This window comes from Dermacentor andersoni, chromosome 5 (assembly GCF_023375885.2).
Source record: "Dermacentor andersoni chromosome 5, qqDerAnde1_hic_scaffold, whole genome shotgun sequence".
In the NCBI taxonomy this organism is placed as follows: domain Eukaryota; kingdom Metazoa; phylum Arthropoda; class Arachnida; order Ixodida; family Ixodidae; genus Dermacentor; species Dermacentor andersoni.
In genome coordinates, this window is record NC_092818.1 from 24,774,936 (window position 1) to 24,787,274 (window position 12,339).

Here is a 12,339-nt window from a genome sequence, read left to right on the forward strand (position 1 = left end):
CACCGCCCCGTTCCAAAGGGGACGCTCATAATATCCATCCATCATCCAAACTCCCGCGCTGGTTCCCCATACACCATGCAAAGACAAACTCCTAGCACTCTCTGGACAAGAACGGTTTAACGAGGATGCACGTTTTGGCATTGCCGAAACAACACTTGGCTTAACTTGTGACAAAAGTCTTTCATTGCTACTGCGTGCAGCCACTTGACATTAAATTGTGCTGTGATCCTTATGCTATGTTTAAAAATAATATTAAAAAGGTTCCAGTGGCGCTCCACTTCGTGAACGCGGGTGACGCGCCAGCTATAGCGCACACGAGGCTATCGGCGCTCGATGCGCCTTGCCGCCTATACTGTCCGCATCGCAGATCATATTCAAGACAGGACTCGCGCGGCCGCGCCATTCGCAGCTGCCACCGGAGTAGAAGGCCCCGTTTTAAACATTCGCTTACTAAGTTACCAAGCATGGTGTCAGCGCACACAGGCAAACACGAACACTTCACACTTGAAGACCGCAAGCACGGACTGTCAAAACGCTGGCGTGAAGTATCGCGGCAGCAGCAGTGAGCGCAGTGACCTTCGTGCAGTCTACCGCTTCAATGCAAATTGAGTGGTGAGGACACAGCAAAGCACGAGCCGTTGGCTCGCCTAGACTGTGCCCTCAAATCAGATGGCTTTCAAGATAAAGCCCACGCAACTGCGGCGTGAGACAGTACAGTGTTACCGCTGGCAATGTAGTACAGTTCAGTGCCGCATGGTGGCACGGTGGTAAGGAGAGCAGGAGAGCATAAGGGCGTCTTCCACGTGCGTATAAGGCTCGAGGTTGGATTGCTCGCGGACGCTCCTGTGCACGAGGCTTCAGCGACTTCGTTCGTAACCAAGTACTCTTTTATCTTTATTAGCTAGTGTTTTGAAGTGTTTTCTTTTGCGTGGAGCAGGGGCGCAAATTTTGAATTCTTGATAAGAGTAGTAAACGTGCCGGCTTTGTCTAGGTCTGGCGGCTCCCCGTTCGGCCTAGGTGATAGGACGGACCTACTTGATAGGCTTATTTAGTTCTTTCAGCTAGCCAGGTAGGGAGTGATAATTCTCTATTTTTGTTTGGGATAGCGGTCTAGGTCGGCTTTGCTTGAGTGATTTGGGCGAACTTGCTCGTTGGGCTTAGGGACGTAGGCCTAGCGATGAAATCGAAGAACGTGAAGGCCGCGGGGAACGGGGAGCAAGTGCAGTGCGACGACTGTCTGCGATGATGCTTCCTCGAAGAGACTAAATTCCAGAATTTAGCAGACGCGGAGGGGTCTAGCTTCACGTGCAGGTCGTGCGAGGGTGTCCGGGAAGCCGTCCAAAAACTGGAAGGGAATTGGGCGGCTAAGTTCGAAGAGCTTAAGGCTGACCTGAGGGAGGAGCAGGAGAAGCGGGCAGCACTGCAGGCGAAAGTTGACAATTTCGCCAAGGTGGAGGCGGCCCAGGCCGCGCAGTTAGTAAGGACCGTGGCCGAGCTTGAGGAAGAGAAAGAAAGGAGCGCCGAACTGGAAAGGCGGCTCGATGCGCTTGAGACGCGGGCAGCGGAGAGTGTCGGGTCAGGACAACAAAGCGGTGGCAAAAACTCAGAAAGTAGGGGAGACCCTACAGGCGAAGTGGGAGGCAGGGAGCCAAAGCAAGCGGTCGTCAGCTCGCCGCCGGTGAATCGGCGTAGTGAAGCAGCGCAACACGCCCCGAGTGAGGCGACGCTGCAGCCACAGGGGCGCCAACGAGCACGAAGAGAGGAGGGGAACAAGCTAACCCCAAGGAATGAGCTCATAGCCGATGATAAGAGGCAGCATAATCTGGAAGTTAGGAGGGAGGGAGGAAATGCCCTAGTACTTATCGGTGGGGATTCAAATATGAGGAGGTGCAAAAGAGCTATAATGGAGCGTGCAAAGGGTGATAAGCGGGTAGCAGTCGGGACGTTCCCAGGCAGGACAATGGACGCAGTACAGAGAGAAACAAAAAGCGAGCTTTCTGAGAATGTTGCAGAGCGCAATTTGGTAGTGGTAACGACGGGGCTAAACGATGTCTTGAATGGTGAAGCCGCAAAAGTAGTGGAAAAAGTAGCGGAGGGAGTTGACGATTTAAGGGCGATAGCACAGCAAGTCCAGATCGTGGTATGTACAGTGCAGGAGGTGCAAGGACGGAACGGAGAAATTACCGAGGACGTTGTGGCTGTTAATCAGGAGATAAAACAGCTAAGGCAGGAGAAAGGTTTTGAAGTGGCAGACATAAACAGAGAAGTGCATAGAGCAGGCTTTGGCGGAATAATGTAATTATGGGGTTTTACGTGCCAAAACCACTTTCTGATTATGAGGCACGCCGTAGTGCAGGACTCCGGAAATTTCGACCACCTGGGGTTCTTTAACATGCACCTAAATCTAAGTACACGGGTGTTTTCGCATTACGCCCCCATCGAAATGCGGCCGCCGTGGCCGGGATTCGATCCCGCTACCTCGTGCTCAGCAGCCCAACACCATAGCCACTGAGCAACCACGGCGGGTAGGCTTTGGCGGAGGCTTTACACGAGATGGCATCCACTTTAATGGAAGGCTAGGAGCCCAGATCGGCTGGCGCCTGGCAGGTCGGGCAGTAGCTTTTTTAGGGGGTCCACTGCGCCTCAGGGCATAGGGGTAGCTAGAAACAGTGTAGAAAGTGCAACAATAGAAGCTGACGCCAATAAAATGGCCACTAGGAGGTCCAGGAAGAAAACTACAAAAAATAAATTTAACACCAGGATAAGGTACATAAACATGCTAGGTGGTAGAAAGAGAGCCAAGTGGTTAGAAATACAATAGCAGTTGAAGGACGAAGAAGTAGGTGTATACGCGCTATGCGAATCACATCTCAGGGATCTAGAAGACCCACCATTTATTGAAGGCTACATTTGGGAAGGGAGCAATAGAACAACAGAGAGGAAGGGAGGATGAGTAGGTATGCTGATACATCAAGGAACAAATTGGCAAAGAATAAAGTTAACTTGCAAAGTACATGTCTGGGTATCAGGTACAATTGCCGGTAAAGAGACATGGCTACGAGTAGTTTATTTAGGGACAGGGGCCAAATGCAGGCAAGAGAACAAGGATCTAGTGAAGTGTCTCGATAACGATATAAAGCAGTTTGGAGAAGGTGCCGATATTTGTCTGCTGGGTGACATGAATGGCCACATCGAGGATCTGGATGGATACAGATTGTAATGGGAGGTTGATGCTAGACTTCTGTGAGCGACACAACCTAGTTATACTAAATAGAGAAACTAAGTGTGAGGGACAAATCACGTGGGAGTCCAGTAACAGACAAACGACCATTGACTACGGCTTAATGTCCAGGGGTTGTATAGCAAGCTCGCAATAATGGAAATAGACGAAGAGGGGAAGTACAGCCTCGGAAGTGATCATAAGCGTATTAGTCTACAGTTGAGAGCCCTGCTCAAAAGAGAAATGCAGGGATGTCAAAAAGAGTACGCAAAATGAAATGACGAACAAATAGCGCAAATAGCGGCCGGCATAGAGGAAGCGATAGAGAAACATCCCATGGAAAGGTGGGATTATAGTAAGTTAGAACTACTCATTAGTACAAAAATAAAAGAAGTAAAAGGGGTAAACCGCTGGAGAGGAAAGAGGAAGCCACGAAGTTGGTGGAATAAGGAAATTAGAAAGGCCATCGAACAACGACAGTTGGCATCTCGGGAACACAGAGAAGCAAAGAGGGCGCAGTTATCTGAAGAGGAAATAGGCCAAAAATGGGAATCTTATGAAAAAAGGAAACAAGTGCAGGTGCTCGTCCAGGCTAAAATAAAGCAGTCCTCTGATCGCTGGCTGGCTGAAGTTCGCGATGTAAATAATAAAGGGGGGTCAACAAAATTCTGGAACCATATAAGCTGGCTGGGTAAAGCGAATCACAGAAAGCAGGAACAGATTCACGATGCCGAAGGAAATTGTTTAGAGGGAGATGATGCTGTGAACTACATCGGTTCAGTTATAGCAGAGTCATTTAGGAAAGACGATAGGGTAATCGCCCCAAATGAGGGAGCAACACAGGATAGCATAATAGAAAACAACTTAGAACTGACCAATCTTAACTGAAAAAAGGCGGAAGCAAATGTTCCAAAAGGCACGTCCGTGGGGATAGACGAAATTCCAATCAAGTTAATTAATGAACTTGGCCCAAGAAGCAAGGAAACGCTGATAAAAGCATTGGAGGCAGCCATAACAAATAAGAAAATTCCACACAGCTGGAAACAGAGTAAAATGAATTTGATTTATAAAGGGAGAGGTGATAAGAAGAACATAAAATCCTTCCGACCAATTACGATAACATGAGTTATATATAAGCTGGCGATGCAGGCGGTGAAATTAAAAATGCAGTCATGGGTAGAAAGTAATAGAATACTAGGAGAACTTCAGAACGGGTTCAGAAGTGGTAGGCGCTTAGATAATAGCTTGTTCGTGCTTACCCAATGCATAGAAATAGCTAAGGCGGAAAATATACCTCTGTATTTAGCCTCCCTGGACATAAGCGGTGCATACAACAACGTGAACGGGGAACTCTTGTGGAACATATTAAAAGATGAAGGTATCGGTCATGAGGTAATTGATTTTTTACAGGAAATATATCGAAAAAATAATGTTAAAATAACATAGGAAGGAATTAAGAGTACGACAACTGTCGAGGTACACAAAGGATTAAGGCAAGGTTGTCCTCTATCACCGCTGCTGTTCATTCTTTATATGACAAGTATGGAAAGAAGGTTACAACGAAGCAATCTAGGGTATAATCTGTCGTACAGATTAGGCGGAAAGGTTGTTCAGCAACGACTACCGGGTTTAATGTATGCAGACGATATTGTACTGTTAGCAGAGAGCCAGGAAGATTTGCAAACTCTGGTTAATTACTGTGGAGACGAAGGAGACAGTTTAGGTTTCAGTTTTAGTGCAGATAAGTTCGGTGGGATGTTTTTAACGATACAACTGATGAGGAGCTTGCAATACAAGGCCATGAAATACCCCGAGTGGCCGAATACAAATATCTCGGGGTATGGATAAACAAAGGGCAGATGTACACGGAAAAGCACGAACAGTCTCTCATAGTAAAAGGGCGAATAGATGCCGGGATAATGAAGCATAGGGCATTGTGGGGGTACAACAGGTATGAGGTACTGAGAGGTATTTGGAATAATGGTGCCGGGGCTTACTTTCGGGAATGCGGCCCTCTGTTTAAGGGCAGAGGTTCAGTCGAGACTAGAAGTAAATCAGAGAGCTGTGGGAAGATTAGCACTAGGTGCTCACGGGAAAACCACAAACAAAGCAGTACAGGGGGATATGGGCTGGGCATCGTTCGAAGCACGGGAAGCTCAGAGTAAAATCCTATACGAAAAATGTCTGAGGAAATTGGACGATAACAGGTGGGCAGCTATGGTATTTAAATACCTATACAGAAAGAGCATTGCCTCACAATGGCGGAAAAGAACTAGGAAGCTAACCAGTAAGTATGCCAGACACGAGGACGAAGAAAGACAGAGCATTAAACGACAGGTTAAAAACGCGGAAGGTAAAAATTGGATAAATTCAATGGAAAAGAAGCATAGTGTTGAACTATATCGAGACTGGAAACAGCAGATCAGGAAGGAAGCGTTTTATGATAACTCAAGAGCCAGTGCCCTTCTCTTTGAAGCTAAGTCAGGGTGTCTTAGAATGCGGAGCTATAGAAAGAAATCTAACAAAGAAGAAGACACATGCACTGTGTGTGGTAAATCTGGAGAAACAATAGAACACCTCATATGTGATGGTATCAATCCCGATGTCGATGCGGCCATAGTCACGCTTCCTGAGGCCCTAGGCTTCAGAGATAATAATAGTCATGTAAATAAATATGCGGTGGAAATTAGCAAAAGGCGATTGGAGAGTTGGTGGCTCAAAAGCAGAGAGGTGACATAAGGTTAAAAGGGTAGGAAGACGTACTTAAAGAAAATCGAGAATTTTAATAACACACAGAACAGGTAAATAAAAATAAAAGGCAAAATAAAAAGCTGAGCATGGTGGCAACTGCCATCACCCCGTTTCAAAGGGGACGCTCCTACCTTCCATCCATCCATCCATTCTCGCATTCTTCCCTCATGACAGCTAGTTACCACCTCTGATCGTAGCGTCTGCCATTAGAGGCGGTTGGAGGCGCTGCACAGGGTTCCGAACACGTTGCTTGAGGAAGTGGCGTTCCAAGTACCGGTTAGCTTCCGCGCACGGGTAACGCACAGTGGTAAGGGGAGCACGCCCCATAACAAAGTGCAATTTAGTGCCGCAAATAACGATCTCCCAATGCATGCTGATCGTATTTTTGAATAGCAAGCAGGATTGGTTCTTGATAACTTTTTTTCGTTATCCATTAATAGCAAACATTTCAGCAGCGCAATTTCAAGCATATGTGCTTCAGACATTGTGTTCAAAGTGTTAGTTTAAAGATTATGAAGCACGCTTAAAATTTTTATCCTCAAATTTCTGCGTTCTGGTTCGCTTGCTTCGCTACTTCAAACAAACACTGCCAATTTCACGAGTTGCCCAATTACACTTGCGCATAAAAACTTAAATTTCATTTACGAATTGATGCACTTATATAATGTATGCCGATAACCTAGCCAGTGTATGGCTTGGAAAAACGCACAGCACTAAACACGAGGCCAAACAAAATTAACATAGCGCACTATCGTGCGTCTTCTGTGCAGGCCGTTGCAGCCCAGGTAACAGTGGAGATAACCGGCCAGATGCCCTAGTACGGCTACGTACAGAAGGGGGCTGGCACTATTTTGCAAGTCACGTATCACTAAATCGCACTTTCAGCGTTTTGGGCATAATATATTATCCTAGATTAAAAAATACGGGAACAAAGGTTTACGCTAGAACTTCCATAGTATCGTATGATGCAATTTTCACTGAGTTTTGGTGACCTGCTGTCCAACTTGTTTGAAGAGATAGATGTCTGGTAGTAATTTGTGATCACGGTATTGTAGGCATCACGCAAGGCATATTGTTATTTTATCACACTCGGAAATTCACGAGTCAGAGCTGCTTCGTTTAGAAGCCTTTGTGAAAAGACCGTCTGTTTTCCCAGCACCCTACCTCTAACCAGCCGGATAGGAATACCTGCTGCTTGAGTGACCTCATTTGCCTGACTATCTCACGCAACAAGGCAAGCCTACTTATTATTTATTAGAGTGAACTTCCTTCTGCTGGTGTTCCTTATTGCTCATAGCAATAAACGTTGTTCAAGTTGACACCCCTGGTTACCTTATTCGTTTGAACCCAACGTAGCTGCGATTACACCTGCTATGGGATGGGAGTACCACAGAACGGCTGTGTGAGGCTAGTGGCCCTAGCCACTCGCAGAGTGGACCCCCACAACATACAAGTTGCATGGACTCCGGGTCACAAGTCCTAATGCAGCAATCAGCAGGCACATACCTACGCCCGACCGCGTGCACACTGGGAGCCGCGAGAGGGATACGCCAAGCTGATCCGGCCCGAGCCAATAACCATTAACCTACACGCATATCTTATAACACTATCGCCTTTCACGAAAAACACTACCGCTACTTTATAATGCTCTGACACGAGAGGAATCCATGGTATGGCGGAAACTCCACAAACAAACACATGTCCAAACTTGAACCTCTAACATGCCATACAGCCTGTGCTGTATTCCTATAAGTGCCCACACAGCAATCAATGTGCAGCACTTCACCACATGGTATGGGCTAGCGCTAGCACACCACAGCTCACACCCATAACACATGCCACCACACGGCAATGGGAGGCTGCGCTGTCCAGCTCCGATTCGATGGACCAGTTCAACCTGGTCAACTGAGCGAGGAGGGCAGCTAAGGCTGCTGGACTCCTGGACTGAGGAGACCAGCCACTGCAGAGCGGAGGAGCTATCTACACTTGTTTGCTCTTTTGTATAAAATTTATTCTCTCTCTGTTCCCGCCTAATATTCAAAAAATCGAATAGTACATAGTTGATTCTCTAATTGAATTCCTCGAACATTTACTATTCGGTTCGGTGATAGTAGAGTGTTCACACCCCACCCCTAGTTCTAAGGCAACAATAACTGCAACCATTTCCCATAAACACTTAAGCCACTGGCAACGCTTTATGTCAGGTGTACACTCTATCTATGGTGAAGGTTCGTTTTTATTGACCATTCTTGGTTAGGGAATAATGCATCTAACCACATCAACAAAATATGTAAAATTTGTCACTCATATCTTTTTTTTTGTAAGGAATTGTCAAGAATGCAATGCGAACCTGATTTTGTTTATTTCCAAATGTACTTAATGGCTGATGCAACCACTAAAATAATAATAAGAGGGCCTATATAAAAGGTAATGGTTCTCCTTTTACTATAGCTGATGTTATGTGCTCACACGGACAAGTTCACAAGTGTTCCATGATGCACATGCATTCACCAAGTTCTATCAGAAACATACAGTTTTGCTGCAAACGGCACGAAAGCTACTGTGGAGGCTTATCAATTAAAGCATGCATTCATAAATCGTCTACCTAAGGCACACATTCAAAATGAAATTCCTTTTCAGGTTTATTTCAATCACATTCAAAGTCTGAAGCTCCAATGTGAAACAACAAAATCCCGAGATCCCTCTGAAAAAATACAGTGCCTCGTTGCAGGACAAGTCCAAACCTCAAATTTTCCTCGAGTTGATCACATAGCATTAAACACATTTGCCAATACAATTTCAGCAATTCCTCAAGGAATAAACTTGCTCTGCGACTCCAAATAGTAACAAATATTTTAGGTGTTCCAAGCATGCTTGTAACGGCATGGGAGTACAGCAATAGTTCATATCTGCAATGTTAACAGTGAAAGGGACGCTCACAGATACACTCACTTGGACATGTCAACAGTGAGATGTCACAGCAAATTATGCAAAACATTTACGCATGCACCACATGCAGACTTTATTATGATTGCTTACATTTCCAGCAGTACTTTGCATAGGTAATTGCACACTGACTTCTTTATTCCAGTCACTCTTTGAAAATAAGATTGATGCACCATGCACCACTAAATCCACTCTCCAGGGCAAACACAACAGTGGAGTCAATAGACTGATATATATATCTAACTGCAAAATAATATTACAGGGAAAATTCACATGTAAATATAAGTAAAAATTTTTAGAGGTAATATGCATGTACAAATGCTGACAGTAATAACAACCATCTTCATGAAGAGGCAACCACGTGATGTGTACTCTAACAATAATTTTTGACATTGTGTCACATGATGCCGGCATGTCCATTTCATGCTGTATGATGACCATGCTGTAATCACAGCCAATGTATGTTTTGTGTCATTAATGGTTAATCGTTACATGCAATGGCACACATTTTGACCAATTGACATGGATGTCATTCGGTGTGAGACAGCCCACTAGAACCAAGTGACAGCATGCTTAAAACACCATGGAAATGTGTTCGAAATTCGTCCCACGCAAATGTCACTCAAAAGTGCCAGCTGCTGCCACGGGAGAAGCTGTATGATTTACTTGATCTCCCGGCATCCGTCTCCTCTTACAAAATGCGCACTTAAATACTGTACACCCTTTAAAGAGTAATTTTGCCACAGTAATACTCACCATCAAACTTGTGTGTTTCTTGTCAGGAACACCATGGTAGCTCAGCGTCCCTTGGTTTTCCTGACAAGGTCTTAAAATGAGTGGAAATTCAGGGTAGTTGGTCATTCATGAGCACCTAATAAAAGTGCGTAAAGCAAGAGACAAACATACAAGAGACAAACAGCATTGTGTATGTCTCTTCTATGTTCATCTCTTGTTTTACACTGTTAGATGATCAGGCTTTAACAAAAAGGAAATGCACGCTGCACTAATGACAAGTATCAATGTGGGAACATTACACCCTTTCGGGTGTAGTGCTCATTTTGTATATACACCCTTTGGGGCAGACGTTACCCTCTAAAAGGAGTACTATTAATGTACACTTTAAAGGGTGTACAGTTATTTAGGCTGTGTTGGGCATACCTTTTGTTATTTACTATCTGTCCTGGAGGAAGCCCTTCACACACGCCTCAAGCTCATGTGAGCCAACAGGAAGCCTGACATGCCAGGGGGGGTCAAGTGGTTGTGACCAAGCAAGCCATCAGGGATGGGTGGCCATTCACTTGCAGTGGTCAGCAGCCTCCTGGCAAGTACTCTAGGTGTCGCTAGAACAGAGGTCATCACATGACGTTGATTCCTCCCATTATGTTGACGGGCCGGCCCTTGTACCTCTTTGAGATGTCATCTTGCACCTTGGACACAAAAGAAAAAAAAAAAAGCAAATCAACTGATGCAACTTGCCTTGTTGTATAAGAAACATATATTTAGGATGTGCAACCAAGAAAAGCTCTAAAATTAGACACTGAATAAATATAAGTTGCGGGATTACTCTAACAGAACCTTCTCCACATTTTTTTTTTCTCATTCCAGAAGACGAGTTAGTTCTTGCATATAAGTATGCAACTGAGAGGACCTCTATAAATTTACGATTAAGATCACTCACTGTAAATGGAAGCGCTAATGCAGCTACATTGGCTGCCTAGGAGGTCAAGTGCTGCCAGGCATTACTCCTTGCTACACTCTAAAAACAGTTTACACCATTTTAGGGCATGTCTTCATCCCACAACAATAATTTTCATCTATTTTCTGTGTCTTTCCTTCCTTTAACACTGTTCACCAGGTACTTCCAGGTCACGAAGAACATGCGTGTTATCAGCGTGACATAGCATTCTTGACAGAAAAGTTGCGAGCACAAGGTTTGAAAAAAAATGAAATGCAAGCAAGACAGATGATGACTATTGTTGCAAGACAAAGATACAGCCCATCAGGCGTAAACTGCCTTTAGGGTGTATGAATCAGAGGCCCACACAGACTGGACGCCACACCTCAGTTTAAAAGCAAATCTCTGCCAGATGTATGCAAATTTTAAAAAGTATATAGCAACAACAGTATCTTCTGTTGAAGTCAACTGGCCCAATCCCACTGTCCTCCAGGAACTTTTCACCATCCCTACACTTTCTGCTACACCGGCAGGAAGCACTTTAGTAGTACGCACTACATGCCTAGTGCGAAGCCTGTCCCAAAAGCTTGTGCAGTATGTTTTGGAGAAAATTCACAAAGCTTGGGATACATGATTTGATCAACTTTGAAACACTCCCCACTGGACACAATACATTGATTCCACGTATTCCGTTGATAGAAGGGCTAAAGGCCCCGGGTGCCAGACAACCTAGCTACGCCACTGCCCACGAGTACAGACAAGAAGAATCAAAAGGCACCTTTTTTGTTGTTATTGTTGACCACAACCATTATAAAGCCTACAAATAGTAAAGCCAAGGCAAGTTTGGTTGAAGCCTTTTTTTTCATGGAAGTGCAGAAAGTGATGAAAGGAATGAAATGGGGCATTTGCTTAAGAATGCTCGGTGCGTGCAAACCGCTTGGTATGTCTTGAAGAGTCGTTCGCGTAGCATTCAACAGCATTCGACAGCATTCGACAGATGGTAAGCGCGATCACCATTAGCTAAACTTGGCACACGAAATATCGCTGCAGCAACTTCGGGGTGTGATCATTACACAAGAAAAAAAAAACATTTTGACGACAAAATTCAGGGGTGCGATCATTACGGGAGTACGATCATTGTGCATGTAAATACGGTATTTGTCAAGAATCCTGCCTTGTCATACAGGCAGGTTGGGCTCATATGATAGTAGTCAACCAGGTGCTTTCGAATCGGAGAGGGTGTGAGTAGTGCTGCTACACCCTCTCCCACTTTTTTGCCGATTCATGACATGAACCTCCGGGATGGACCTCGTTCATGTTGTTACAGTACTATGAGGTAGGCAACATTTCAAGAAAAAAAAAACAGACGTGCAGTTTGAGCGGCCGCAATGCCACTGTCCTTTTTCTACTTCTTTTTCCTCCTTTGAGGCTCACAATATGTTCACTTCGCACATTTTTGTTGTCTTCTGTGGAGGCAAGCCTTAACAATCTGCCTTCTGAGAGTAGCATAAATTAGCTTGAAATTTCTTAGGTTCCAGGGGTGGAGGAGTGCAACATCCTGAGCTTATTTTACAATTTTTACTTAGTGCAACAAAGATACGACGACTGCGTGATGACAACGAAGTACATGTCGACAATGCCAAGTGAAAAGATAAAGGTGCTGTATTTATGGCACTGGAATGTTAACATGTGGTATTGTTAGGGCAAAACAGGGCACGCACTTTGTTTTGCCACTACTACAATGAGA

At 44.9% G+C, this 12,339-nt stretch overlaps 1 protein-coding gene across 2 annotated transcripts in view; it reads right to left on the reverse strand.

Moving 5' to 3' along the window:
- Nucleotides 1-8,588: 8,588 nt before the first annotated feature.
- The window catches only part of LOC126529966 (CDK5 regulatory subunit-associated protein 3), a 35,794-nt gene continuing 32,043 nt past the window's right edge, over nt 8,589-12,339 (reverse strand). For both annotated transcript variants that reach the window (XM_050177431.2, XM_055070150.2), the window contains one exon: nt 8,589-10,344. In XM_050177431.2, coding sequence (XP_050033388.1) covers nt 10,273-10,344 — 72 coding nt within the window. In that variant the 3' untranslated portion in view covers nt 8,589-10,272. The remainder of the gene's footprint in view (nt 10,345-12,339) is intronic.